Source organism: Procambarus clarkii, chromosome 53 (genome assembly GCF_040958095.1).
Source record: "Procambarus clarkii isolate CNS0578487 chromosome 53, FALCON_Pclarkii_2.0, whole genome shotgun sequence".
Classification (NCBI taxonomy): Eukaryota; Metazoa; Arthropoda; class Malacostraca; order Decapoda; family Cambaridae; genus Procambarus; species Procambarus clarkii.
Window position 1 is genome coordinate 24,628,611 of NC_091202.1, and position 26,784 is coordinate 24,655,394.

Below are 26,784 nucleotides of genomic sequence, written 5' to 3' on the forward strand. Positions count from 1 at the left end.
GACCAACAGCCTTTCTAACATCCAGGTCCAGCAGGTGTCTCTTGACCTCCTCTCTCGTAATTTCAAACTCTTCCAAGGCCGCCTGGTTTTCTTCCCTTTCTCCTAGCACAGTGACCTCACCTTGTTCTGTTGTGAAGACCTCTTGGAACCTCTTGTTGAGTTCATCACACACCTCTTTGTCATTCTCTGTATACCTGTCCTCGCCTGTTCTAAGTTTCACTACCTGTTCTTTCACTGTTGTTTTCCTTGTGATGTGACTGTGGAGTAGCTTTGGTTCGGTCTTGGCTTTGTTTGCTATATCATTTTCATAACTTTTCTCTGCTTCTCTTCTCACCCTGACATACTCATTCCTGGTTCTCTGGTATCTCTCTCTGCTTTCTGGTGTTCTGTTATTCCGGAAGTTCCTCCACGCCCTTTTGTTCAGGGTGTGTGCGTGTGTGTGTGTGTGTGTGTGTGTGTGTGTGTGTGTGTGTGTGTGTGTGTGTGTGTGTGTGTGTGTGTGTGTGTGTGTGTGTGTGTGTATAGAGGCTCTGCTGACTGCCTCCCCTCCCACAGGGTGGCCAGACAGGTGAGGGCTGTGTCGCAGGTGGGGGAGTGTGTGTGAGGAGCCAGGATGTCTGCCCCGCCCCTCTCCCCGACAACAATGACTGTCCCGACGGCGCCACCTGCTGCATCAGTAAGTATACTCCTCTTCCCAGCCAGGCAAGGAACAGTATACTCACAATGGAACAATCCGAATCCGAATCCAAGACCTTAGGACGGGTAAGCAGGGGATGGAAGGCTGGGGCGAAGGTGCAGACAACTTGGGCAGGGAAAATGGTACAAGTCGGAGAGCGTGGCACAGCTCGGTGGGCCAACCACCGCGGGTTTGACTTAGCAGTGATACTGCACGGCGCTCACTTTGTTCATTTGCATCCCTGGGCGCACGGGGGCTCGGTTACTAGCAGCTGGCAGTTGGTGGTTGTTGTTGGTGCTACTTCAACCTTGGGTCTTCGTTTGTCGATCTTCTGACTTCAGAGCTCTTCTTACTTCTTCCTTCTGGCATTTTCTGTCTGGCTCGAGTCGTTGGTCTTCTTGGGCTTCGCGGTAGTCTTGCTTCTTGTTGACATTGCTGTGTTGTCGTTCGAGGTCGTGGGCGTGGTGTCCAGAAGGAAATATTCAGGACTGCAGATGCCCTTCCGTTTAGGAGGGGATCCCAGCTGAGACATAAATCAATAAATAAATAATAAATGTTTATTTAGGTAAGGCACATCTTCGTCTGACGAATCGCTTGAGTCAAAGGCAGAGGCGGTGGTTCTAGGAGGTTGAGTCGTGGCAGGTCCTGTAGCTAGAGTAGACGGTTCAGTGGGCGTGTACAAGGTCTGTGGCGCGATGGTAGTAGTTAGTTCTAAGAGAGGCAGGGCGGCAGACTGTGCAGCTGTAGGGATGGTGGGCGGGGCTGCAGCAGGTGTCGTCGGAGGTGAAGTCGTCGGTTCCGGGGCTGCTTCCTCCACTGTGGCTGTTGGAGCCGGTATTGCTGTGGCGAATGTTGGGTCGGTGGTTGGCTGTAATGGGGTGGTGATGGTGACGGCTGGTTCAGTGAGTGGTTGGTGGGCTGGGGGCTGGCCCGCCATTGTCTATGATGCTGTGCAGTAGCTCTTCCTCCTCCTGGTAGCCCCTGGAAAATGCCGGCTTGGATGTTGAATGGCGACGGTGCTCGGCGAGCGGCGTTAGTAGTGGAGGAAATTGAAATTGAAATTGAAATAAGTTTATTGAGGTAAAATACACACAAAGGGATGAGGTAGCTCAAGCTATTCTCACCCCATTCAGTACAACGTGTTAATATATACATAGACACACATCTCAAACAATAAACATATTACCAAACATTCTGAGAGGTAAACATATACATTTCCTCCTTCACAAGTAGTATGGTATCAGACGTACACATAAATACTTTTATGACCTAGGTATACTGTATAGACAATTTGCAAGACACCTGCAGATAATTCAACAAAATATTACAATCTTGGTGCAAAATTCTTATATCTCTCAAGAATATCATCAACCTTTCCGTTGTGACACATCCAGGCTATTTGTTCAGGAACAGTCCTTATCTCAGTGTTTCTATATACATTAATCAAGGGACAATCAAGAATATAATGGGCAAGGGGCAGGAGTGGAGGAGGCAGCTAGGGCGCCTCAAGTCCTCAAGTTTCCGTATGTCGTCCTGTCGATGGGAGGTGGCCATGTGGTTGCTATTGCAGACTAGACAACGTTGAATTTTGGCCTTGCAAATGGTGTAGTGGTGGTCTTCCGTGCAGATGTCAGTCTGTCAACTGTCAATCAATCAACTGTTACTAACTATCCTGTTTCTGACATACGTAAACGATCTCCCGGAGGGTATAGACTCATTCCTCTCAATGTTTGTTAATGATACCGAAATTATGAGAAGAATTAAGACAGAGGAGAACAGCATGAAGATTCAAGAAGACCTGGACAAACTGAAGGAATGATCCAACAAATGGTCGTTAGAATTTAATCTGAGCAAATGTAATGTGATGAAGATAGGTGTAGGGAGCAGGAGGCCAGATACAAGGTACCATTTGGAAAATTAAAATCTTCAAGAGTAAGAGACAGAGAAAGACCTGGGGGTTGATATCACGCCAGACCTGTCCCCTGAAGCCCATATCAAGAGGAAAACATCAGCGGCATATGTCAAGTTGGCCAACATAAGAATGGCCTTTAGAAACTTATGTAAGGAATCATGCATAAGGATATACCACATTTGTCAGACCAATCCTGGAGTATGCAGCTCCAGCATGGAGTCCATATCTCGCCAAACATGACTAAATTGGAGAAGATTCAGAGGTTTGCCACCAAACTAGTAACCGAACTGAGGGGCATGAGCTATGAGGAGAGACTACAGGAATTAAACCTCACGTCGCTGGAAGACAGAAGCGTTAGTGGAGACATGATTACCACATAAAAGATTCCCAGAGGAGTTGACAGGGTAGATAAACACAGTTTATTTAACACAAGGGGCACGTACACTAGGGGACATAGATGGAAACTGAGTACCCAAATGAGCCACAGAGATATTAGAAAGAACTTTTTCAGTGTCAGAGTAGTTAAGAGGTAGAATGCATTAGGAAGTAATGTGGTGGAGGCTGACTCCATACACAGTTTCAAGTGTAGATATGATAGAGCCCAGTAGGCTCAGGAACCTGTACACCAGTTGATTGACAGTTGAGAGGCGGGACCAAAGAGCCAGAGCTCAACCCCCGCAAGCACAACTAGGTGAGTTCACACATGGGGCCTCGTGGCTGAGTGAACAGCGTCCGGGGGTCGTAGTCTTAAGGGCCCGAGTTTGATTTCCGGCCGAGGGAGAAACAAATGAGCAGTTTCTTTCACCCTGATACACCTGTCCACCTAGCATTAAATCAGTATCTGGGAGTTAGACAGCTGCTACGGGCTGCTTCCTTGGTGTGTGTGTGTGTACTCACCTATTTGTGCTTGCGAGGGTTGAGCTTTGGCTCTTTGGTCCCGCCTCTCAACTGTCAATCAACTGGTGTACAGGTTCCTGAGCCTATTGGGCTCTATCATATCTACATTATAAACTGTGTATGGAGTCAGCCTCCACCACATCACTGCCTAATGCATTCCATCCGTTAACTACTCTGACACTGAAAAAGTTCCTTCTAACGTCCCTGTGGCTCATGTGGGCACTCAGTCTCCACCTGTGTCCCCTTGTTCGCGTCCCACCAGTGTTGAATAGTTTGTCCTTGTTTACCCGGTCGATTCTTCTGAGGATTTTGTAGGTTGTGATCATGTCTCCCCTTACTCTTCTGTCTTCCAGTGTCGTAAGGTGCATTTCCCGCAGCCTTTCCTCGTAACTCATGCCTCTTAGTTCTGGGACTAGTCTAGTGGCATACCTTTGGACTTTTTCCAGCTTCGTCTTGTGCTTGACAAGGTACGGGCTCCATGCTGGGGCCGCATACTCCATACACATACTGTGTGTGAGTGTGTACTCACCTAATTGTGCTTGCGGGGGTTGAGCTCTGGCTCTTTGGTCCCGCCTCTCAACCGTGTGTGTGTGTGTGTGTGTGTGTGTGTGTGTGTGTGTGTGTGTGTGTGTGTGTGTGTGTGTGTGTGTGTGTGTGTGTGTGTGTGTGTGTGAGTGTGTGTGTGAGTGTGTGTGTGAGTGTGTGTGTGTGTTAGAGAGAAGTATGTGTTGTAGATATAACAGAGGAAAGTTAGACAGGTTAGAGAGGCGGGGTCCAAGAACTAATAGCTGGACTCTGCAGATACAAATAGTAAATACACACACACACACGATGACGGTAAACTACCTCGTTATAACGACTAAAGAAAAAGACCGGCGGACACAGCCCCAAACCTAACTTCAGATCAGAGGCTGATGCTTTATTTATTTATTTATTTATTTATTTATTTATTTATTTATTTATTTATATACAAGACGATACATTGGGTTGAGAGAGAACATAACATTGTTCTTACAGTCTTGTAAAGCCACTAACACGCATAGCGTTTCGTGCAGGTTCTTAATCTAACTAATAAAGAGTCCCTGTGGTAGGACTCGCACAGGAATATCCCTGCCCCCCTCCTCCCCAAAAAAAAGTCCCCGTGGTGTAGTGGTAAGACACTCGCCTGGCGTTCCGCGAGCGCTTTGTCATGAGTTCGTATCCTGGCCGGGGAGGATTGACAGGGCACAGATCCTTAACTGTAGCCTCTGTAGCCTCAACAGTAAAATGGGTTCTTGATTATTTAACGATTTGGCGGGTCGTATTCCTGGGAACATGGGATTAAGGTCTTGCGTGAAACGATATGGGTTCTAGTGGCTGTACAAAATGTAAGAACTGAACAAATCCACAAGGGCCGTGTTGAGGGTTCGAACTTACGTCCGGAATGATCCCAGATACTGCCTTAGTCGACTAGTCCACATGGTCAAAAGAATTGCAACCGGGAATTCCCTGGAACCCTCATCACGGCCCTTGTGGATCTGTTCATTTGATGCATCACACTATTGTGATTTGTGTAATGTGAGAACTGTTGTATAAGACATACTGGACTGGGGGAGTGTGTGGTAGTTGTTGTTGTTCAAGATTCAGCTACTGGGAACTAAAAGTTCCAAGTAGCACGGGCTATGGTGAGCCCGTGATGGACTTACCTGGCACAGGGCTGAAACTTTGTGTGTGGTAGGGACGGGCAGGAAGTATAGAGATGTAGGGGAGGTGGTGACTGAGGTAGGTGGCAAGGTAGGGCAGAGTGCATGCCTTCATCCTCATGTGGAGTGTGGGCGAGGTAAACAAAAGATGAGGTAGCTTCTATGTTCCTCCCTCACTTGCCCTCCCCCACTCCCCATGTGTGGCAGCCTTGACTCCCCCCCCCCATCCCCGGGGGGAGACACCCTCGTCCCCATGTATTAACTGGTGGTCGGTCCCTTACCTTTCCTTGTCCCTTACCACCCGTCTGGTGACTCACGGAGCAACACGCAGTATCCCACACAAGGAAAACTCCTGGACGCCATGTTCCCCGTCTCCCCGGAAGTGGGAGGGAATAAACACAAATAATTCCCGCCCTCGGGTCTAACTGGCAACGGTTATTTATTCCCAAATAGTAGGGTGATAACAGGCCTCAGATTGGCTAATCCACGCCTCAGAGTGGCTAATCCACGCCTCAGATTGGCTAATCCACGCCTCAGAGTGCCTAATCCAGGCCTCAGAGTCGCTAATCCACGCCGTTGACCGCTTTATCTTTAATCCAATTAATGCGTAACGACACTGAAATTGAGCTGATCCCACATGTCTCCCGATTAACTGGAATACCCCCCCCCCCACTGCAACAGTACCTTTATCCCACAATTCTCGGTAACGCTAATGAGATGTAGAAGCTGTTGACCAGACCACACACTTGAAAGTGAAGGGACGACGACGTTTCGGTCCGTCCTGGACCATTCTCAAGTCCTGTACAAGCTGTCCAAGATAAGTTACTCCACACCGTTACAACAGTTGTGTCTACAATGTTAACTATGTAATAACTCAAATCCGTTGACGTCTTGGACTAAATACTCTCACATTTTACCTTACAAGTTTAAGCACATTTCTACTTTGTTCACCTATGCCTATATGTGCACAATATAGGCATAGGTGCACATATAGGCATAGAACAATTCAAACTACCAAATTGAACACTATCATATTCTTAATAAATTTTATGACAAAAATTATTCCAGTAATTCGTTCTTACATAGGATTATTTATGCTCTGTTTCCCTGAATTATGCGAGCGTTAATGAGACTCTTATCTTCACCATTAGCTGAAATTAATCTTCTGTATGGATTTTCTGTATGTGTGATTAACATCTATTCTACTCAAAATTCTACCCTTTATTACTGTTAGCACAAGACCAAACTCAACCCCACAACGAGAACAATATCTATTATTCCCGAAAAAATTTCAGATTTCCGCCAATTAAGACACTCGCGAAGCCCACATTCAGTCCCACATCAGGAATTATCAAGCATCACTTCCTGTGGAAGACTGACACTTGCACCAACATGCGATGCTCTCCGCCACTGATGCCCAATAGTCTCCAACCTTAAATGTCCCAAACACTAATCTTGAATGAGTGAAATTGAAATAAGTGTATTGAGGTAAAATACACACAAAGGGATGAGGTAGCTCAAGCTATTTTCACCCAGTTCAGTACACGTGTTAATACATGCATATACACACATCACAAATAATAAATTGTTAAATTAGGCATTGTATGTACTAGCCCTATCTATAAATCCATCACTCTTTGTAAAATCTCTTGTATGTATGTACCGTACCTAAATAAACATTTGATTTGATTTGAATAAACATATTCTTGAATGAGTAAATTAAAGAAAAGAAAATATTTACACAAGGTGCCAAGGTCACGACCCTGTTACTGAACAAAGTTCTGTTACTCCTACGGCCTTAATTCTAAATGTCTGTCTACTCCAAATGTCAGGATTACCTTCAGGAACCCTACTGGTATCTCTGTCCACTCTGACACATGGGATTACCGCCAGACTCGTCAGGCTTGTTGTATCGGGGGTGAAATGAAATTGGGGAAAGGAAAGAGATGAATAATGTAGTAATGAGTGAGGGTTTGGGGTGAGACTCCGGAACAGTACGTCACTTTTGTGAGTCGATTTCATTTCAAATTACGTCCAAATTTGGCCATAGTGCGCATACGAGCGAAAAGTGACGTTATTTTTAAGAGGACGGGTTGGAGAGAGAGAGGTGGAAAGGAGGTGGGAAGAGAAAGAAGTGGAGTCTCTTTGAATGGGAAAGTTTGACGAGAGGCGGAGGGAGAGGAGGGAGAGAGAGAGTAGGAAGTAATAATAATAATAATAATAATAATAATAATAATTTTTATTTAGGCAAAGGTACATACATAAAGAGATTTTACAAAGTTTGTTGGCTTTATAGATAAGAGCTAGTACATACAATGCCTAAAGCCACTATTACGCAATCGTTTCGGGCAGGAAAAAACACTACTGACTAAAGCTTAAAACTAATGGGTAAAAAGAAAAAAATGCGTTGAGTACAAATAAAAATAGAGGTAAAAGAGGGGGGAACATTGTTGAAAAAACAGCACAAATACAATTACAAATTATTACAGAAAATTACATTAAAACAGCGTTGATTTGAAAAAAAAAAAAAAAAAAACATACATGGGTTGACAATAGAGGGGTAAGGTGGTAATGGTAGAGGTAGAGGTAGAGGTAATGGTAGAGGTAGAAGGGTAGTTAGGTAGAAGAAGAAAAGTAGAAGTAGAAAGGGCTGCCACCATCCATTCTAGCTCAGTACATACACGACAAGAAATGGAACTTGTGTGTACTTTAAGCTGTTAACAAATGTTAACGTTTATCATATATTATCTGCTGTAAGCCTGTACTTATACTCTTCAGTAAACTCAGGAGTGCTACTCACTCTAGTTTGCAATATATCACAAAAAAAACAAGATCTAGGGAACACAAAGTCAGATTAAAAAGTCAGTTAATCAAGTATATTTAACATTATAAGTATCATAATTCAAGCAATTTAACTTAATGTTCACTATGTCAGGATTACTATACAATATGAGCCATTACACAAGACCTTGAGGACACTACGCCTGCCTGCCCCTGATAACCACACAACACCTCAAGTTTGGGAAACACAAAATAAGTCACCGTCACGTTCAACTCACCAAGGACTGAGTCTAATCTGGATAGAGAGGGGTGGAGGGGGCTGACAGCCAGGCAGAGTCCCCACCCAGTCTGACAGCCTCGACTGGCTGCTGTTCAATCGTCCAGCTTCTGTTCTGTTCTCTGCTGATGCTGCTATGCTCTCGAATGTACAGTTCCCTGGATATTTATTGCGAATCTGGGAGCTAAACTCCACCCACATGTAAGATAGCCTAAGGCTCTCTACAAACCATACCTTAACCAGCGGCTTGTTTGATGGAATGACTCCACCAACCGTCGGCTTAACAGAAGCAAGGTCACTTCACACGACCTGACCCCTGGACAACTTGTGGTCATTAACACTCTAGAGGTGTGAGTTCTTAATTACTAAGTTCAGACAACCCGGCGCCTCTCAAATTCAAATCAAATAAAATCAAATCAAATGTTTATTTAGGTAAGGTACATACATACAAGAGATTTTACAAAGAGTGATGGATTTATAGTTAGGGCTAGTACATACAATGCCTAAAGCCACTATTACGCAAAGCGTTTCGGGCATGAAAAACTTAAATGACTAAAGCTTAATACTAATTGAGCATAAAGAATAAAATGAGTTGAGAACAAAAAATAAAAAAAAGATAAAAAGGGGGGAACATGGCTGAAAAAGCAGCACAAATACAATTCGGTCGACAAACAGCGTCATTTAAAAAAAAAACAGACATTGGTTGACAATTTAACATGGTTGGGAAGGTCATTCCACATTCTGGGTCCCTTGATTTGAAGAGCATTTCTAGTTTGATTAAGTCGTACTCTAGGAATATCAAAACTGTATTTGTTTCTGGTGTGGTGCTCATGGGTTCTGTTACAACCTTCTATGAAGCTTTTGAGGACAGGATTGGCATTACAGTTCAGCGTTTTATATATGTATAATACACATGAGAGAATATGCAGTGACTTAGTATCTAACATATTCAGAGATTTGAATAGGGGTACCGAGTGATGTCTGGGGCCAGAGTTGGATATTGTCCTAATAGCAGCTTTGTGTTGAGTAATTAGAGGACGTAAATGATTTTGGGTAGTAGAACCCCAAGCACAAATACCATAGTTGAGATATGGATAGATGAGGGAGTAATAGAGAGTCACCAGGGCAGGGCGAGGTACATAATATCTGAATCTAGAAAGAATGCCAACAGTTTTAGAAACATTTTTAGCTATATTTTGAATGTGACCCTTGGAAATTCAGCTTGTTATCAATGAGAACACCAAGGAATTTACCATCTACTTTGTAACTAATTTGGATTTGGTTAATTCTTAGATTAATGACTTATGATGTATGAATGTTGCAAAGACTTCCTGGGAAGTGGCACTCAAGGGACGTTTTACCGACAGGCAAGGAAGCACTCCAGAGGGCCAGACACACAGGCCAGATGAGTGAAGGATCCGGAAGAGTGGAGAGCCACGCACTCAACGACCCCCATAACCAACGCACAACCCTTCATCCCGACGCTAACACACCCTTGAGAGCGAACGGCAACCAGCGATCAAAACACCGCGGACTTGCACACAAGGAAACCTTCAAAAAGAATCCTGATAGAAGGAAAGAAACAAACAAATCGAATAAACAGCGGGCGAAAGAGAAGACGAGACAGCGTAAACAAAATAGAGAACGAGGGAGAAACAACAGACATAAAGGAGCGAGAAAGCCTGGGAAGCGAGCAAGACAGAAAGAGAAACAGAATAAAGAAGAGACGAGACACAGAACACAGAACAAGAGAACAAGAGAACAAGACCAAGACACAGACCAGAGTGGCAAGCGAAGGAGTGAACACCACACAGCCTCACCCCACAACCAAGAACACAACGGTCCACCACAGAAGAAAGAACATAAAACTCAAGAACAGAATATAGAACACAAAGATCAAACAAAAGAAAAAGAACCCAAAGAAGTAAGCAATGAACACGGTCAAGAAACAAATAATAAAGAAATTCAGAAGAAAATAGTAAAGATAAGAATTGCTAAAGACAAACAAGAAACAAAGAATGACAATCATCGCTTGAATCAAAACAAGAAAAACAAGTCAATGCTCAAGAAAGCGAGCAACACAACTCTCACAAATAAAGAACAAAGGAACATTCCGAAGAACAAGGAAACCACAGAACACAAACACAAGGATAGAACCAAAGCCAATAACAATGAACAGCCAATAAGAACAAAAATGTGCGAACAAGCGACAGATCACCGAGGAGTGTTCGAAAATGAACGTCGTCGAGAACAAGAGAACACAATAACACGGAACACAATAACAGACAAGAATGGACTTCGCAGATTAGACGGGAAGGTAAAAGTACATAAGAATACGCATCGTAAAGAACAAGAGAAACGGAAGAACAAAGAAATATCCAAGAATGGTCTACGTCAAGAGAAAGAACAAGGTAGACAGAAGAAGAACAAAGAAATATCCAAGAATGGTCTACGTCAAGAGAAAGAACAAGGTAGACAGAAGAAGAACAAAGAAATATCCAAGAATGGTCTACGTCAAGAGAAAGAACAAGGTAGACAGAAGAAGAACAAAGAAATATCCAAAAATGGTCTACGTCAAGATAAAGAACAAGGTAGACAGAAGAACAAAGAAATATCCAAGAATGGTCTACGCCAAGATAAAGAACGAGGTAGACAGAAGAAGAACAAAGAAATATCCAAGAATGGAGAACGTCAAGAGAAAGAACAAGGTAGACAGAAGAAGAACAAAGGCATACCCAAGAATGGAGAAGGTCAAGATAAAGAACAAGCCAAGAAGCAGCACAAGACGGAGGCGGGACCAACCATCCAGAGGGACCTCAAGTCAGCCAAGAATAAGCAGCTGCTTCAAGGTAAGGACAATTTTATGTCAAATTTAGTTATCCATTTGTATTTACTGTGAGTTAGGTTCAGGTTAAGTATTGGACCCGCATATAGGTTATTGGAACCGAAACCGGTTAGGAAATTTAGTGATACCTTTGGCTAGAAACTCATCCAGGTCCCCATTTGCACCCACTCCTGGATGTAAGTGGGTGAGCTGATCCTGCAACCCGTCCTCACATTAGGCTGGTTAAAGCAGCGGCCGTCCTCCACAGACGCATTCATTAGTTTTAACATACTGTGTATTCAAAACTGGTTTGTTCTCATATATAAATTAATATTATTATACATAAAAATTCCATGTATAGTTAGGCGTAGGTTAGGTTAGGTGTTTAGGTTCTATTGGCGATTATTTGTATTTGTAGTACGTGGGTGAAGCATTTACAGCAACCCATCCTCGACTCAAGTCCATTCAACCCGTCCTCGACTCAAGTCCATTACATCCAGCGGTCAACCCCACAGACGCATTCATAAATTTTAACATGCTGTTCATTCAAAACGGGAATTTTCTCAAGTATAAATTAATATTATAATATATTAACATATTGTGTATATATAGGCATAGGTTAGGTTAGGTTAGGTTAGGTGTTTAGGTTCTGTTGGTGATTATTTGTATTTGTAGTACGTGGGTGAAGCATTTACAGCGTTGTGATTCGAACAAAATTCGTCAGTGAAACACTTGTTCCGGATATGTTCGAACGTCAGCAGTTGTGAGTCGGTTGTAAACCACTTTTCATTCATAAACAGGGGGTTTGGCGGGTGCATGGAATCACTTTTGGATCTTTGTTTGGAGGACGGGCTGGTCCATTACATTCAGCGGTCGACCCCACAGACGCATTCATAAATTGTAACATGCTGTTCATTCAAAACGGGAATTTTCTCAAGTATAAATTAATATTATAATATATTAACATATTGTGTATATATAGGCATAGGTTAGGTTAGGTGTTTAGGTTCTGTTGGTGATTATTTGTATTTGTAGTACGTGGGTGAAGCATTTACAGCGTTGTGGTTCGAACAAAATTCGTCAGTGAAGCACTTTTTCCGGATATGTTCGAACGTCAGCAGTTGTGAGTCGTGTGTAAACCGCTTTTCATTCATAAATAGGGGGTTTGGCGGGTGCATGGAATCACTTTTGGATCTTTGTTTGGAGGACGGGCTGTTTACAGCGTTGTGGTTCGAACAAAAGTAGTTAGTGAAGCACTTGTTCCGGAAGTGTTCGAACGTCATCAGTTGTGAGTCGTGTGTAAACCGTTTTTCATTACCATTTATCATACTAATTCGCTATTTTGTTATGTAGTATGATAATTATCGTACTAATTCGCTATTATTTTGAATATGGAACTAAAGAGGAGAATATGGAGGTGCTTGCAGAGAGTATTTACAACTACATTAATATAAATTACATGACAAGTATGCTCATAAAAATAATAAGGAAAGGAAACAGGTAGTTTGCCACAATGGTGGAGATAATCACACGTGTTTCAAGAGTCCAACTTCACTCTACGTGATGACCAAAGCACACATCACAAGATGGAGAAACGACGACGTTTCGATCCGTCAAATTGGACCATTAACAAGTCGTGTCTGACCCGATATCTCACATCAGCCCGTCCTCCAAACAAAGATCCAAAAGTGATTCCATGCACCCGTCAAACCCCCTGTTTATGAATGAAAAGCGGGTTACACACGACTCACAACTGCTGACGTTCGAACATATCCGGAACAAGTGCTTCACTGACGAGTTTTGTTCGAACCACAACGTTATAAATGCTTCAACCACGTACTACAAATACAAATAATCGCCAACAGAACCTAAACACCTAACCTAACCTATCCTATGCCTATATATACACAATATGCTAATATATTATAATATTAATTTATACTTGAGAAAATTTCCGTTTTGAATGAACAGCATATTAAAATTTATGAATGCGTCTGTGGGGTTGACCGCTGAATGTAATGGACATGAGTCGAGGACGGGTTGCTCACATATACTGAACCGAATAACGCCACGGACCGAAACGTCGACGTTTCTCCATTGTCTGATGTGTGGTTTGGTCCTCATGTCAAGCCACATTAGTGCGACTCATCCCTCCACTTGACACCACTATTCCATTGCAGCGTGCACCATTAGGAGAAAATGCAAGAATCAAGGCGGTAGCTGCAAGAGTGAGTGTTCAGCCAGTGAGCGCTACGTCAAGAGAGGTTGTCGAGGACCTTCCTGCTGGTGCTGCGCCCCACACAGTGAGTACTCGGTCTTAGGAACACGACCAACTTTCTTGCAGAGACTGGCGCCACGGTCCTGACCACAAACTCGAGGCGAGGTCCAGGGCCACGGTCCTGACCACAAGCTCGAGGCGAGGTCCTGGGCCACGGTCCTGACCACAAGCTCGAGGCGAGGTCCAGGGCCACGGTCCTGATCACAGGGCGGGGTCTAGAGCGGTCAGGTCCCTACCGAGAGACTGTAGAGACCCCGAAGCCCCTCTACAACACACACCAGCGAGGACAGGTCTTTATATATGCTTGTAGCAGCGCGGTGGTAGTCACTGTTCTTGTAGAGGTCGGCAGCAGCTTGTAGGAGAGTGGGCAGCCCGCGAGGCACTGCCCTGGTCAAACAAGTGACCACGGGGTCGCTCAAGGCTTGACCCCAACACACCAAGGAGTGTAAGCTGCGTCCTGGTATTCCATGGGTAAGGCAACTTAGGTGCGCTATACTGAATACTATACAATCTTATACAATACAATATACACTGTGTACACAATATATACAGTATACAATATACACTGTGCAATATTCTATACAATATCCTGAAGAATTCACTATTCACGTGAATAATAGCAGAATTTGTTATACAATATACAATTCGGGAACAATATGCAACACAATGCTATATAATTATATAATTATATAATGTATATTAAATAGTGGACTTTAAATTCAATTTCTCAAAAAAAAAAAATAATTGTAGAAACGCTGGTTCATATTTTTTGTTTTTTAATTGTTTCTTTTTGTTTTTAATTATTCCTTGGTGCAGGAGAGCGCTCTAGCTTGTGCTAGAGAAGGTAATTACTAGGAATGAAGTGATTGACAGGCCACCATTGCTAGGAATGGCCCAGTGGACACAGTATTCAACGTTAATTTAACGTTGGTAACGTTAAACTGTTTGTCTTGCATATATAACGTCCACTGGGAAACTGTTTTGACAATACTACTCTTATAAACACTCATATAAATAATTTAAGAGTAAAATTATAAACAAAATGTCAATGTTAAAATTAATTTTGTTTATTCCTGGTGCCAGTGAGTATAATTTTTGTTTACAACATTTCAAACATCCCCCCCCCCCATCCCAAGAGTGAAATGTATTTGTTAACCCCAACATGTTTCACTCGAGTGCCTGGTATATGTAACGTGAACCTTGTTACCCTGCAGAGTGCAAACTTAAGAAGAAGTGCAGGAAGCACCGCGGCTCGTGCAAGGCGGCCTGTGCTGCCAACGAGCGCCTTATCACTAAGGGCTGCCGGGGTCCCTCCTGCTGGTGCTGCGCGCCGCCTCCCAGTTAGTCTCTCGCCTATTTATTGATTTACTTATGGACGGGATGTATTAGTAAAGTTCTTGATGATTAACTGGTCATTCTCGCAAGGTCCTAACGTTAATGACGTGTGTGTGTGTGTGTGTACTCACCTATTTGTACTTGCAGGATCGAGCATTGACTCTTGGATCCCGCCTTTCCAGCTGTGTGTGTGTGTGTGTGTGTGTGTAATTACCTAAGTGTAGTTACAGGATGAGAGCTACGCTCGTGGTATCCCGTCTTCCCAGCACTCTTTGTCATACAATGCTTTGAAACTACTGACGGTCTTGGCCTCCACCACCTTCTCACCTAACTTGTTCCAACCGTCTACCACTCTGTTTGCGAAAGTGAATTTTCTTATATTTCTTTGGCATCTGTGTTTAGCTAGTTTAAATCTTAAAGTTCCAGGTCTCAGGAAATCTTCCCTATCGATTTTATCAATTCCTGTTACTGTTTTGTATACACACACACACACTCCTTGTGTGTGTGTGTATGCATGCATGTGCGTGTACCCACCTAGTTTTACTCACCTAGTGGTGTTTGCGGGGGTTGAGCTCTGGCTCTTTGGTCCCGCCTCTCAACTGTCAATCAACAGGTGTACAGGTTCCTGAGCCTACTGGGCTCTATCATATCCACATTTAAAACTGTGTATGGAGTCAGCCTCCACCACATCACTGCCTAATGCATTCCACCTGTTAACTACTCTGACACTGAAAAAGTTCTGTCTAACGTCCCTGTGGCTCATTTGGGTACTCAGTCTCCACCTGTCTCCTTGTTCGCGTACCACCCGTGTTAAACAACTTATCCTTTTCAACCCTGTCAATTCCTCTGAGAATTTTGTAGGTAGTGATCACGTCTCCCCTTACTCTTGTCTTCCAGTGGTGTAAAGTGCATTTCCCGCAGCCTTTTCTCGTAACTCATGCCTCTTAGTTCTGGGACTAGTCTAGTGGCATACCTCTGAACTTTTTCCAGCTTCGTCTTGTGCTTGACAAGGTACGGGCTCCATGCTGGGGCCGCATACTCCAGGATTGGTCTTACATATGTGGTATACAAGATTCAGAATGATTCCTTACACAGGTTCCTGAAGGCGCGCGTGTGTGTGTGTGTGTGATTGGAAGGATTAGGTTAATGAAGGCATGACTAGTGTCTTATGTGTGTATAATTCTTCTCTCACTCTGGGCTCCAACAGAATGTAAAACCAAGAAGAAGTGCAGGAAGCGTGGAGGCTCCTGCAAGACCTCGTGTCCCGCCGGCGAGGCTCTCGTCCCCAGAGGCTGTAGAGGCCACTGCCAGTGTTGTGTGCTGGGTGCTGGAGGTGAGGTCTCTCTTGTGTACCAGTGGTGGGTGCTGGAGGTGAGGTCTCTCTTGTGTACCAGTGGTGGAGGTGAGGGCTCTCTTGTGTACCAGTGGTGGGTGCTGGAGGTGAGGTCTCTCTTGTGTACCAGTGGTGGAGGTGAGGTCTCTCTTGTGTACAAGTGGTGGAGGTGAGGTCTCTCTTGTGTACCAGTGTTGTGTGCTGGGTGCTGGAGGTGAGGTCTCTCTTGTGTACCAGTGGTGGGTGCTGGAGGTGAGGTCTCTCTTGTGTACCAGTGGTGGAGGTGGTCTCTCTTGTGTACCAGTGGTGGGTGCTGGAGATGAGGTCTCTCTTGTGTACCAGTGGTGGAGGTGAGGTCTCTCTTGTGTACAAGTGGTGGAGGTGAGGGCTCTCTTGTGTACCAGTGGTGGAGGTGAGGGCTCTCTTGTGTACCAGTGGTGGGTGCTGGAGGTGAGGTCACTCTTGTGTACCAGTGGTGGAGGTGAGGGCTCTCTTGTGTACCAGTGGTGGAGGTGAGGGCTCTCTTGTGTACCAGTGGTGGGTGCTGGAGGTGAGGTTTCTCTTGTGTACCAGTGGTGGAGGTGAGGGCTCTCTTGTGTACCAGTGGTGGAGGTGAGGTCTCTCTTGTGTACCAGTGGTGGAGGTGAGGTCTCTCTTGTGTACAAGTGGTGGAGGTGAGGTCTCTCTTGTGTACAAGTGGTGGAGGTGAGGTCTCTCTTGTGTACCAGTGTTGTGTGCTGGGTGCTGGAGGTGAGGTCTCTCTTGTGTACCAGTGGTGGGTGCTGGAGGTGAGGTCTCTCTTGTGTACCAGTGGTGGAGGTGAGGGCTCTCTTGTGTACCAGTGGTGGGTGCTGGAGGTGAGGTCTCTCTTGTGTACCAGTGGTGGTGAGGTCTCCCTTGTGTACCAGTGGTGGAGGTGAGGTCTCTCTTGTGTACCAGTGGTGGGTGCTGGAGGTGAGGTCACTCTTGTGTACCAGTGGTGGAGGTGAGGTCTCTCTTGTGTACCAGTGGTGGGTGCTGGAGATGAGGTCTCTCTTGTGTACCAGTGCTGGAGGTGAGGTCACTCTTGTGTACCAGTGGTGGGTGCTGGAGGTGAGGTCACTCTTGTGTACCAGTGGTGGAGGTGAGGTCACTCTAGTGTACCAGTGGTGGAGGTGAGGTCACTCTTGTGTACCAGTAGTGGGTGCTGGAGGTGAGGTCACTCTTGTGTACCAGTGGTGGAGGTGAGGTCACTCGTGTGTACCAGTGGTGGGTGCTGGAGGTGAGGTCTCTCTTGTTTACCAGTGGTGGAGGTGAGGTCACTCTTGTTTACCAGTGGTGGAGGTGAGGTCACTCTTGTTTACCAGTGGTGGGTGCTGGAGGTGAGGTCACTCTTGTGTACCAGTGGTGGAGGTGAGGTCACTCGTGTGTACCAGTGGTGGGTTCTGGAGGTGAGGTCTCTCTTGTTTACCAGTGGTGGGTGCTGGAGGTGAGGTCACTCGTGTACCAGTGGTGGGTCCTGGAGGTGAGGTCACTCTTGTTTACCAGTGGTGGGTCCTGGAGGTGAGGTCACTCGTGTTTACCAGTGGTGGGTCCTGGAGGTGAGGTCACTCTTGTTTACCAGTGGTGGGTCCTGGAGGTGAGGTCACTCGTGTTTACCAGTGGTGGGTCCTGGAGGTGAGGTCTCTCTTGTTTACCAGTGGTGGGTCCTGGAGGTGAGGTCACTCGTGTTTACCAGTGGTGGGTCCTGGAGGTGAGGTCACTCGTGTTAACCAGTGGTGGGTCCTGGAGGTGAGGTCACTCGTGTTTACCAGTGGTGGGTCCTGGAGGTGAGGTCACTCATGTTAACCAGTGGTGGGTCCTGGAGGTGAGGTCACTCGTGTTTACCAGTGGTGGGTCCTGGAGGTGAGGTCACTCGTGTTTACCAGTGGTGGGTCCTGGAGGTGAGGTCACTCGTGTTTACCAGTGGTGGGTCCTGGAGGTGAGGTCACTCGTGTTTACCAGTGGTGGGTCCTGGAGGTGAGGTCACTCGTGTTTACCAGTGGTGGGTCCTGGAGGTGAGGTCACTCGTGTTTACCAGTGGTGGGTCCTGGAGGTGAGGTCACTCTTGTTTACCAGTGGTGGGTCCTGGAGGTGAGGTCACTCGTGTTTACCAGTGGTGGGTCCTGGAGGTGAGGTCACTCGTGTTTACCAGTGGTGGGTCCTGGAGGTGAGGTCACTCGTGTTTACCAGTGGTGGGTCCTGGAGGTGAGGTCACTCTTGTTTACCAGTGGTGGGTCCTGGAGGTGAGGTCACTCTTGTTTACCAGTGGTGGGTCCTGGAGGTGAGGTCACTCTTGTTTACCAGTGGTGGGTCCTGGAGGTGAGGTCACTCTTGTTTACCAGTGGTGGGTCCTGGAGGTGAGGTCACTCTTGTTTACCAGTGGTGGGTCCTGGAGGTGAGGTCACTCTTGTTTACCAGTGGTGGGTCCTGGAGGTGAGGTCACTCGTGTTTACCAGTGGTGGGTCCTGGAGGTGAGGTCACTCGTGTTTACCAGTGGTGGGTCCTGGAGGTGAGGTCACTCTTGTTTACCAGTGGTGGGTGCTGGAGGTGAGGTCACTCGTGTTTACCAGTGGTGGGTGCTGGAGGTGAGGTCACTCTTGTTTACCAGTGGTGGGTCCTGGAGGTGAGGTCACTCGTGTTTACCAGTGGTGGGTCCTGGAGGTGAGGTCACTCGTGTTTACCAGTGGTGGGTCCTGGAGGTGAGGTCACTCTTGTTTACCAGTGGTGGGTGCTGGAGGTGAGGTCACTCGTGTACCAGTGGTGGGTGCTGGAGGTGAGGTCACTCGTGTTTACCAGTGGTGGGTCCTGGATGTGAGGTCACTCGTGTTTACCAGTGGTGGGTGCTGAGGTGAGGTCACTCGTGTACCAGTGGTGGGTCCTGGATGTGAGGTCACTCTTGTTTACCAGTGGTGGGTCCTGGAGGTGAGGTCACTCGTGTTTACCAGTGGTGGGTCCTGGAGGTGAGGTCACTCGTGTACCAGTGGTGGGTCCTGGATGTGAGGTCACTCTTGTTTACCAGTGGTGGGTCCTGGAGGTGAGGTCACTCGTGTTTACCAGTGGTGGGTCCTGGAGGTGAGGTCACTCGTGTTTACCAGTGGTGGGTCCTGGAGGTGAGGTCACTCGTGTTTACCAGTGGTGGGTCCTGGAGGTGAGGTCACTCGTGTTTACCAGTGGTGGGTCCTGGAGGTGAGGTCACTCGTGTTTACCAGTGGTGGGTGCTGGAGGTGAGGTCACTCGTGTTTACCAGTGGTGGGTGCTGGAGGTGAGGTCACTCTTGTTTACCAGTGGTGGGTCCTGGAGGTGAGGTCACTCGTGTTTACCAGTGGTGGGTCCTGGAGGTGAGGTCACTCGTGTTTACCAGTGGTGGGTCCTGGAGGTGAGGTCACTCGTGTTTACCAGTGGTGGGTGCTGGAGGTGAGGTCACTCGTGTTTACCAGTGGTGGGTGCTGGAGGTGAGGTCACTCGTGTACCAGTGGTGGGTCCTGGAGGTGAGGTCACTCGTGTACCAGTGGTGGGTGCTGGAGGTGAGGTCACTCGTGTACCAGTGGTGGGTCCTGGAGGTGAGGTCACTCGTGTACCAGTGGTGGGTCCTGGAGGTGAGGTCACTCGTGTTTACCAGTGGTGGGTCCTGGAGGTGAGGTCACTCGTGTTTACCAGTGGTGGGTCCTGTAGGTGAGGTCACTCGTGTTTACCAGTGGTGGGTCCTGGAGGTGAGGTCACTCGTGTTTACCAGTGGTGGGTCCTGGAGGTGAGGTCACTCGTGTTTACCAGTGGTGGGTCCTGGAGGTGAGGTCACTCGTGTTTACCAGTGGTGGGTCCTGGAGGTGAGGTCACTCGTGTACCAGTGGTGGGTGCTGGAGGTGAGGTCACTCGTGTACCAGTGGTGGGTCCTGGAGGTGAGGTCACTCGTGTACCAGTGGTGGGTCCTGGAGGTGAGGTCACTCGTGTTTACCAGTGGTGGGTCCTGGAGGTGAGGTCACTCGTGTTTACCAGTGGTGGGTCCTGGAGGTGAGGTCACTCGTGTTTACCAGTGGTGGGTCCTGGAGGTGAGGTCACTCGTGTTTACCAGTGGTGGGTCCTGGAGGTGAGGTCACTCGTGTTTACCAGTGGTGGGTCCTGGAGGTGAGGTCACTCGTGTTTACCAGTGGTGGGTCCTGGAGGTGAGGTCACTCGTGTTTACCAGTGGTGGGTCCTGGAGGTGAGGTCACTCGTGTTTACCAGTGGTGGGTGCTGGAGGTGAGGTCACTCGTGTACCAGTGGTGGGTCCTGGAGGTGAGGTCACTCGTGTACCAGTGGTGGGTGCTGGAGGTGAGGTCACTCGTGTACCAGTGGTGGGTCCTGGAGGTGAGGTCACTCGTGTACCAGTGGTGGGTGCTGGAGGTGAGGTCACTCGTGTACCAGTGGTGGGTGCTGGAGGTGAGGTCACTCGTGTACCAGTGGTGGAGGTGAGGTCACTCGTGTACCAGTGGTGGGTCCTGGAGGTGAGGTCACTCGTGTACCAGTGGTGGGTAGCAGAGGTACACCACAGCTGGTAATTGCCATTGTGTAATATTGTTCCATTAATTTGCATCTGCTGAAATGTTTCCTGGTTACATGATAATTTAGAAGAAAGCTCTACTTTAATGTATTTTGTATGTGGTGTGAATTTGGTTGACATTAACCGAACTCCACTTCTAGTCTACCAAACTGTACATAAGGTGTCTGAGACATTCGTTCCTTCCTTACAACACATGAAAAAAATCATTCGATTTTGTAAATGTCTAGATGGTGTACTTGGCTGTGTCTGGATCGATCCCAAAAGTTTTCACTATTAATAAGTGCTGGCAGCCACCAGAATGGAAATCTTGCTTGCCAGTATCGGAATTCAGTAATTTAATGAACAAATGGTAAAACTCTATGGACTTACATCTGAACATTTCACCTCTACCGACTTCATGAAGTTAAAATTCATGAAGATACTGTATATATACATAGGGGTACCACCTCTGGTGCAATTGTAGGGACCCATAGCCTCGAAGAAAAAAGTAAAATATATTCAAAGAAGACCTTGTGGATTATCACTGAACACACTAATATTTTCTTTTACCATCCCTATTCTTATGTATATACAGTATATATATACTGTATAAAATATATATCCCGCAATTAACTCTGATGAGCCTATCGGTCGCTCAGATGGGATCACAGTGAACCCCTGGAAGAATGGTAGACAGTTGGTGTGGGACTACACTTGCGTTTCAACCTTAGCCAACACCAGCGAGCATCAGAAGTATTACAGGAACAACCGTAGACATCTTCAAGAGGAAACTAGATTGTTTCCTTCAAGGAGTGCCGGACCAACTGGGCTGTGGTGGGTATGTGGGCCTGCCGGCCGCTCCAAGCAACAGCCTGGTGGACCAAACTCCCATAAGTCAAGTCTGGCCTCGGGCCGGGCTTGGGGAGTAGAAGAACTCCCAGAACCCCATCAACCAGGTATCAACCAGGTATCACCTATGTTAACTTCAGTGCTGTACAGGCAGGAGATGCTGCCAATTACCGGAAAGCAGCCAAGTCACGTAAATACAGAGACCTTGATCACCACTACAATTTTGTCCCCATTGCCTCAGAGACACTTGGTGCCTGCGGTAAAAGTGCTGCAAGTTTTTTTGGAGCTGGGGTCCAAGCTAATTGAAACAACTAGAGACCCTAGAGCCACCAGTTTTCTCTTTCAGCGCCTTAGTGTGGCGATCCAGAGAGGAAATGCTCACTGCATCCATGGTTCCTGCCCGCCATCTGAGGAGCTGGAGGAGCTATACAACTTGTGACAAGTAGCCTTATACCCTGCATGTAACCAATGTTGTAACCCTTTTTGTGTAATGAAATTTTAAAATAAAGTTAGATACAGTATATATATATACACACACATCCTAAAAGAATAGGGGTAGTAGGAGAAGAAAATATCAGTGTTCAGTGAGGATCCACAAGGTTTTCTCTGACACAGTACTCATTATTTTCTTCTCCGAGGCTATGGGTCCCTACACTTGCACCAGAGGTGGTACCCTTTTTTAGATATATATACACATATATATTCTTTTTTGTAACAAAGTTTAAATAAAATGTAATGGTAGCCTGTAGGACCACAGTGTCATCACAGTCAGGCTGATCTGGCAACTCCAGTATTAAGTAATCAAGTTTCTTCTTTAAAGTTTGTACTGTTATTCCAGCGATGTTTCATAAATTTGTTGGCAGAAGGTTGACAAGTCACAGATCTCGTATGTTTATTGTATGTTCCCTTCTCATGCCTACGGCGTCCAAACCTACCCTTGGAATTTTACACTTCCATACCTCACATCCCAGTAGGTATTATTCTACTGGGGGCTTGGAAGCCGACCTTCCTTTATTTTCTATGTGTATATAATATCTTTCTTGTCTTTGTTCCAAGAAATAGAATGTTAATGTTTATGTAGTAACACAAGTTGTAAATGTCAGAAACTTGATGATGCTTCACTCACTACTGAGCATCTTTTAGATTATTGGAATTGTTTAACAGAGTGCAGTTCGACGCCTTCATGTGATGAGAGCCAGGGAGTGTGCAGGATAGTGTGCCACGTGAATGAGCGTGAGGCAGCTGGTGTCTGTGGTGGCTACGCTTGCAAGTGTTGCACAACGCAGCTGCTTGCTTGTCCTACCACAGCTGTCTGTCCCGGAATCTGTATAGACTCGAGATACTGTGCCATACCTCTGACGAACTACCATTGCTCACTGGATGGCTGCATCTGCTGTGATAGTAAGAAGCCAATGTATAACATTTTGTCACTCTCAATTCATAACCCACAAGAGCCAGTCACAGGTGTTTAGGAGTCATCGTTGTATGTTGAAATCATAATTTGATTAAACACAAACACATGTAAACTCTGAGAGAGGGTTTAGAGCTGGCAAACACAACTGTTGAGTCTAAATGAACCAGTATTGACTGCAGAACAAGATCAATGTTAACATTCTAACGTAAAAACTCATGTGCTCAAAGGATACAAAAAGGTGATTTTTAGTTGCAACAGTTCATGAAGGCCAGACGCTTGGGGCTAGCCTCACCCATCTTTGCATTGGAAATAGTCTGGGTTTTAGGACAGCATTCAAACTTAGTAGTTAGTCAGGAAATAAGGATTTTTTTACCATACAGTAGTTCCCTATAAAAGTTCTGTTTCTCCCTGTTTTCAATTCATTGCCTTCTTTTTGAAGAGGTAAGCTTATTATATGCTAATAAACCCAATAAACCTAATAAACATTTTACCCAACAGTAAAATGGGTATCTGGTTGTTAAAAGATTTGGCGGGTCGTATTCCGGGAAAAATTAGGATTAAGGACCAGCCCGAAACGCTATGCTTGCGAGTGACTTTCCGAGAATGTAAGAACTTTTGTACATATATACATATAAAATGTGTGTATGCAACAAGATCAAAAACACTCATCTATTCAATACAAAATAACAAGTGAAATTGGAAAAAAAAAATGTAGTGCATTTTTGCCTGGTCAAGGCATTCTCAACATCTAGACTGAGAATGTCTTGACCAGGCAAAAGTACACTCCAATCCAAAAGACGAGCTGTCTTCTTGCCAATTTCACTGTGGTTATTCTGCCTTTATTTATTTATATATATACAAGAAGTTACATTGGTTTTATTTGAGTACATAGCATGATGTGTTCACATTCTTGTAAAGCCACTAGTACGCACAGCATTTCGGGCTATAATAGAATGTATTATCCGAGGTTGGAGGCCAGACACTTGGAGTTAGTCTCGCCCAATCTTGCACAGTAATGCACCTCTTAGTTTAACTTGTTTTACACCTCCATTTATTATTATTCTTTATGCCACTTTTTTTTTATTGTCACAGAACTGGGTGTCATAACCACACTGAGCCCAAAAGTGATTATATCACCACCTCAAGAGGGACCTACCACGCCACATCCAGTAGGACCTACCATGCCACGTCCAGTAGGACCCACCACGCCACGTCCAGTAGGACCTACCACGCCACGTCCAGTAGGGCCTACCACGCCACGTCCAGTAGGACCTATCACACCACATCCAGTAGGACCCACCACGCCACGTCCAGTAGGACCCACCACGTCACGTCCAGTGGGACCCACCACGTCACGTCCAGTGGGACCCACCACGTCACGTCCAGTAGGACCTACCACGCCACGTCCAGTAGGACCCACCACGCCACGTCCAGTAGAATCCACCACGCCACGTCCAGTAAGAACCACCACGCCACGTCCAGGAGGACCCACCACGCCACGTCCAGTAGGACCCACCACGCCACGTCCAGTAGGAACCACCACGCCACGTCCAGGAGGACCTACCACGCCACGTCCAGTAGGACCTACCACACCACGTCCAGTAGGACCTACCACGCCACGTGCAGTAGGAACCACCACGCCACATCCAGGAGGATCTACCACGCCACGTCCAGTAGGACCCACCACGGAAGATCCAGAAAGACCTACCAAGCCAGATTTAGGAGGATCTATCCTGCCAGACGCAGAAGGACCTATTCTGCAGGACCCAGAAGGACCTATCCTGCAGGACCCAGAAGGACCTATTCTGCAGGACCCAGAAGGACCTATTCTGCAGGACTCAGGACCTATTCTGCAGGACCCAGAAGGACCTATCCTGCAGGACCCAGAAAAACCTATCCTGCAGGACCCAGAAGAATCTATCCTGCCAGACCCAGAAGGATCTACCCTGCCAGACCCAGAAGGATCTACCCTGCCAGACCCAGAAGGGCCTATCCTGCAGGACCCAGAAGGATCAATCCTGCCAGACCCAGAAGGGCCTACCCTGCCAGACCCAGAAGGGCCTATCCTGCAGGACCCAGAAGGATCTATCCTGCCAGACCCAGAAGGATCTATCCTGCCAGACCCAGAAGGATCTATCCTGCCAGACCCAGAAGGATCTATCACACCAAGTCCAGCAGAACCTGCTACTCTAAGTACGAAAAACTCCACATCATCAAATCCAAGTGACTTGATATCCTCAAGCCTAGAGTCTATAGCAACCTCTGCACCATCCAGTACCGAATCAGTTAGAGTTGAAGCTACCAACATAATATCGTTCACCGCTGTAACCTTCCCATTGCCAACAACTCAAATATCAACAATGAATCTCACCACACCCACTGCAAAAGCTTCCACCACGACAACAATAACTGCTATTACAACCAACACAACACCAACTCCCACCACAGCCCATATAACATTCACTTTCACAACAACCTCGGTTCCAACCGATGATATAATTAACGCAGAACTGGTTTCCATCGCACAGGATGCTGCCCTAGGGATACTGCCATTTACTTCCACAACATCTACAGTTCACAATACAGCCCCAACTTCAACTAATACAACAGCTACAATACCACTGGTTACCCAAACAACAGCACCAACCACACTACTAGATACTAATACAACACCAACTACCACATCAACTAGTACTATAGTGCTAGCCACCATAACACCCACACCACCACCATTTACCATCATAATATTAACTACAATGCCTGCTGCAATTCCAAACTCCACCACCAGAGAACCATCTACCAGTATAACAACTCCTGCAACAACAACAACAACAACTACCATGGCACCAGCTATGGTCAAAACATCTATGGCCACATCACAAACTATAACCAAGACACCAAGTACCACCACAACAACAACCATAACAACAACTACTGCCACAACACCATCAACCATCACAGCACCATCAGCTACCACCATGCCAACAACCACTGCAATATCTATGATAACAAAACCAAATACCACTGTGACAACAACTACTACCATGATTAAAACTACCAGCACAACACCAACTACAACCACAACATCAACCAGCACCACAAAATAAACTTCTGCACTATCACATGCCACCACTATACCAACTACCATATCTCTACGACACCAACCATCAATTTGACACTACCGTATTAGTCGTCACCCCAACACTGTCACTGTGACATTTTCTCCAACTAAGACAAATTACCTCCATGATGCCAACTACTACCATGATACCAAATACCTTGCCAAAGTCAACTACCACAATGACATCAACTACCAACATGGGCTCAACTACCACACAGTCCATAATAATCAATAGGTGCAGATCTAGGATAACCTTTCGTGAAATAGAATATTCTCTGTAACTGGCTGACATCGTAATTAAAAGTTGTGAAGGATAGATGAAATTGTTTATGTAATAATCTAGGTTGAGGTCTGATAAAAGACCTTCTGTACCCTCTGTAATGCTTTTTGCACCACCGCTCTCACAGGATGAGTATGGGGTGCACAATAAACTAGCCGCCTCTGGCAGCCACAATAAAAAATGGAAGTTAACATAATAACACCTCACAAGATGAACTGTAAGGGATCTAGATAACATGAAACAAAGCATGTAGGTGAAGACAGGGCAGGGGTTCTCAAGTGGGTATGTGTACCCTTGTCATGTTCTAGTAAATACACATTTTAAGGCAGCTCTAAGAAGCTAGTGAACAGAGTTATTATGCAAAAGGAAACATGCCCAACCTTTTCTGTCCTACCCAGGAAACAAACCCGGAATCCCCGATTGTGAGTCGACCAAAGCCAAATGCAGCAGAACAAGCTTTGAACATGTAAATACACTGTAGGGTAGCAAGGGTCAAACATGGGTGACAAAGATCAATGAAAGTTACCTTCCTAAGAAATCCTCCAGTGATGTATATACTGGCAGAGAGAAGATTAAGGGATAGGTGGG

At 46.0% G+C, this 26,784-nt stretch overlaps 1 protein-coding gene across 1 annotated transcript; it reads left to right on the top strand.

Moving 5' to 3' along the window:
• Positions 1-558: 558 nt before the first annotated feature.
• Positions 559-26,377, top strand: LOC123767061 (uncharacterized). Its single transcript, XM_045756527.2, has 7 exons — positions 559-676; positions 9,593-11,074; positions 13,230-13,352; positions 14,542-14,667; positions 15,870-15,995; positions 22,546-22,782; positions 23,888-26,377. The coding sequence occupies exons 2-7, from the start codon at positions 9,631-9,633 to the stop codon at positions 25,900-25,902; spliced, it is 4,071 nt and encodes a 1,356-aa protein (XP_045612483.2). The 5' UTR covers positions 559-676; positions 9,593-9,630; the 3' UTR covers positions 25,903-26,377.
• Positions 26,378-26,784: the final 407 nt, after the last annotated feature.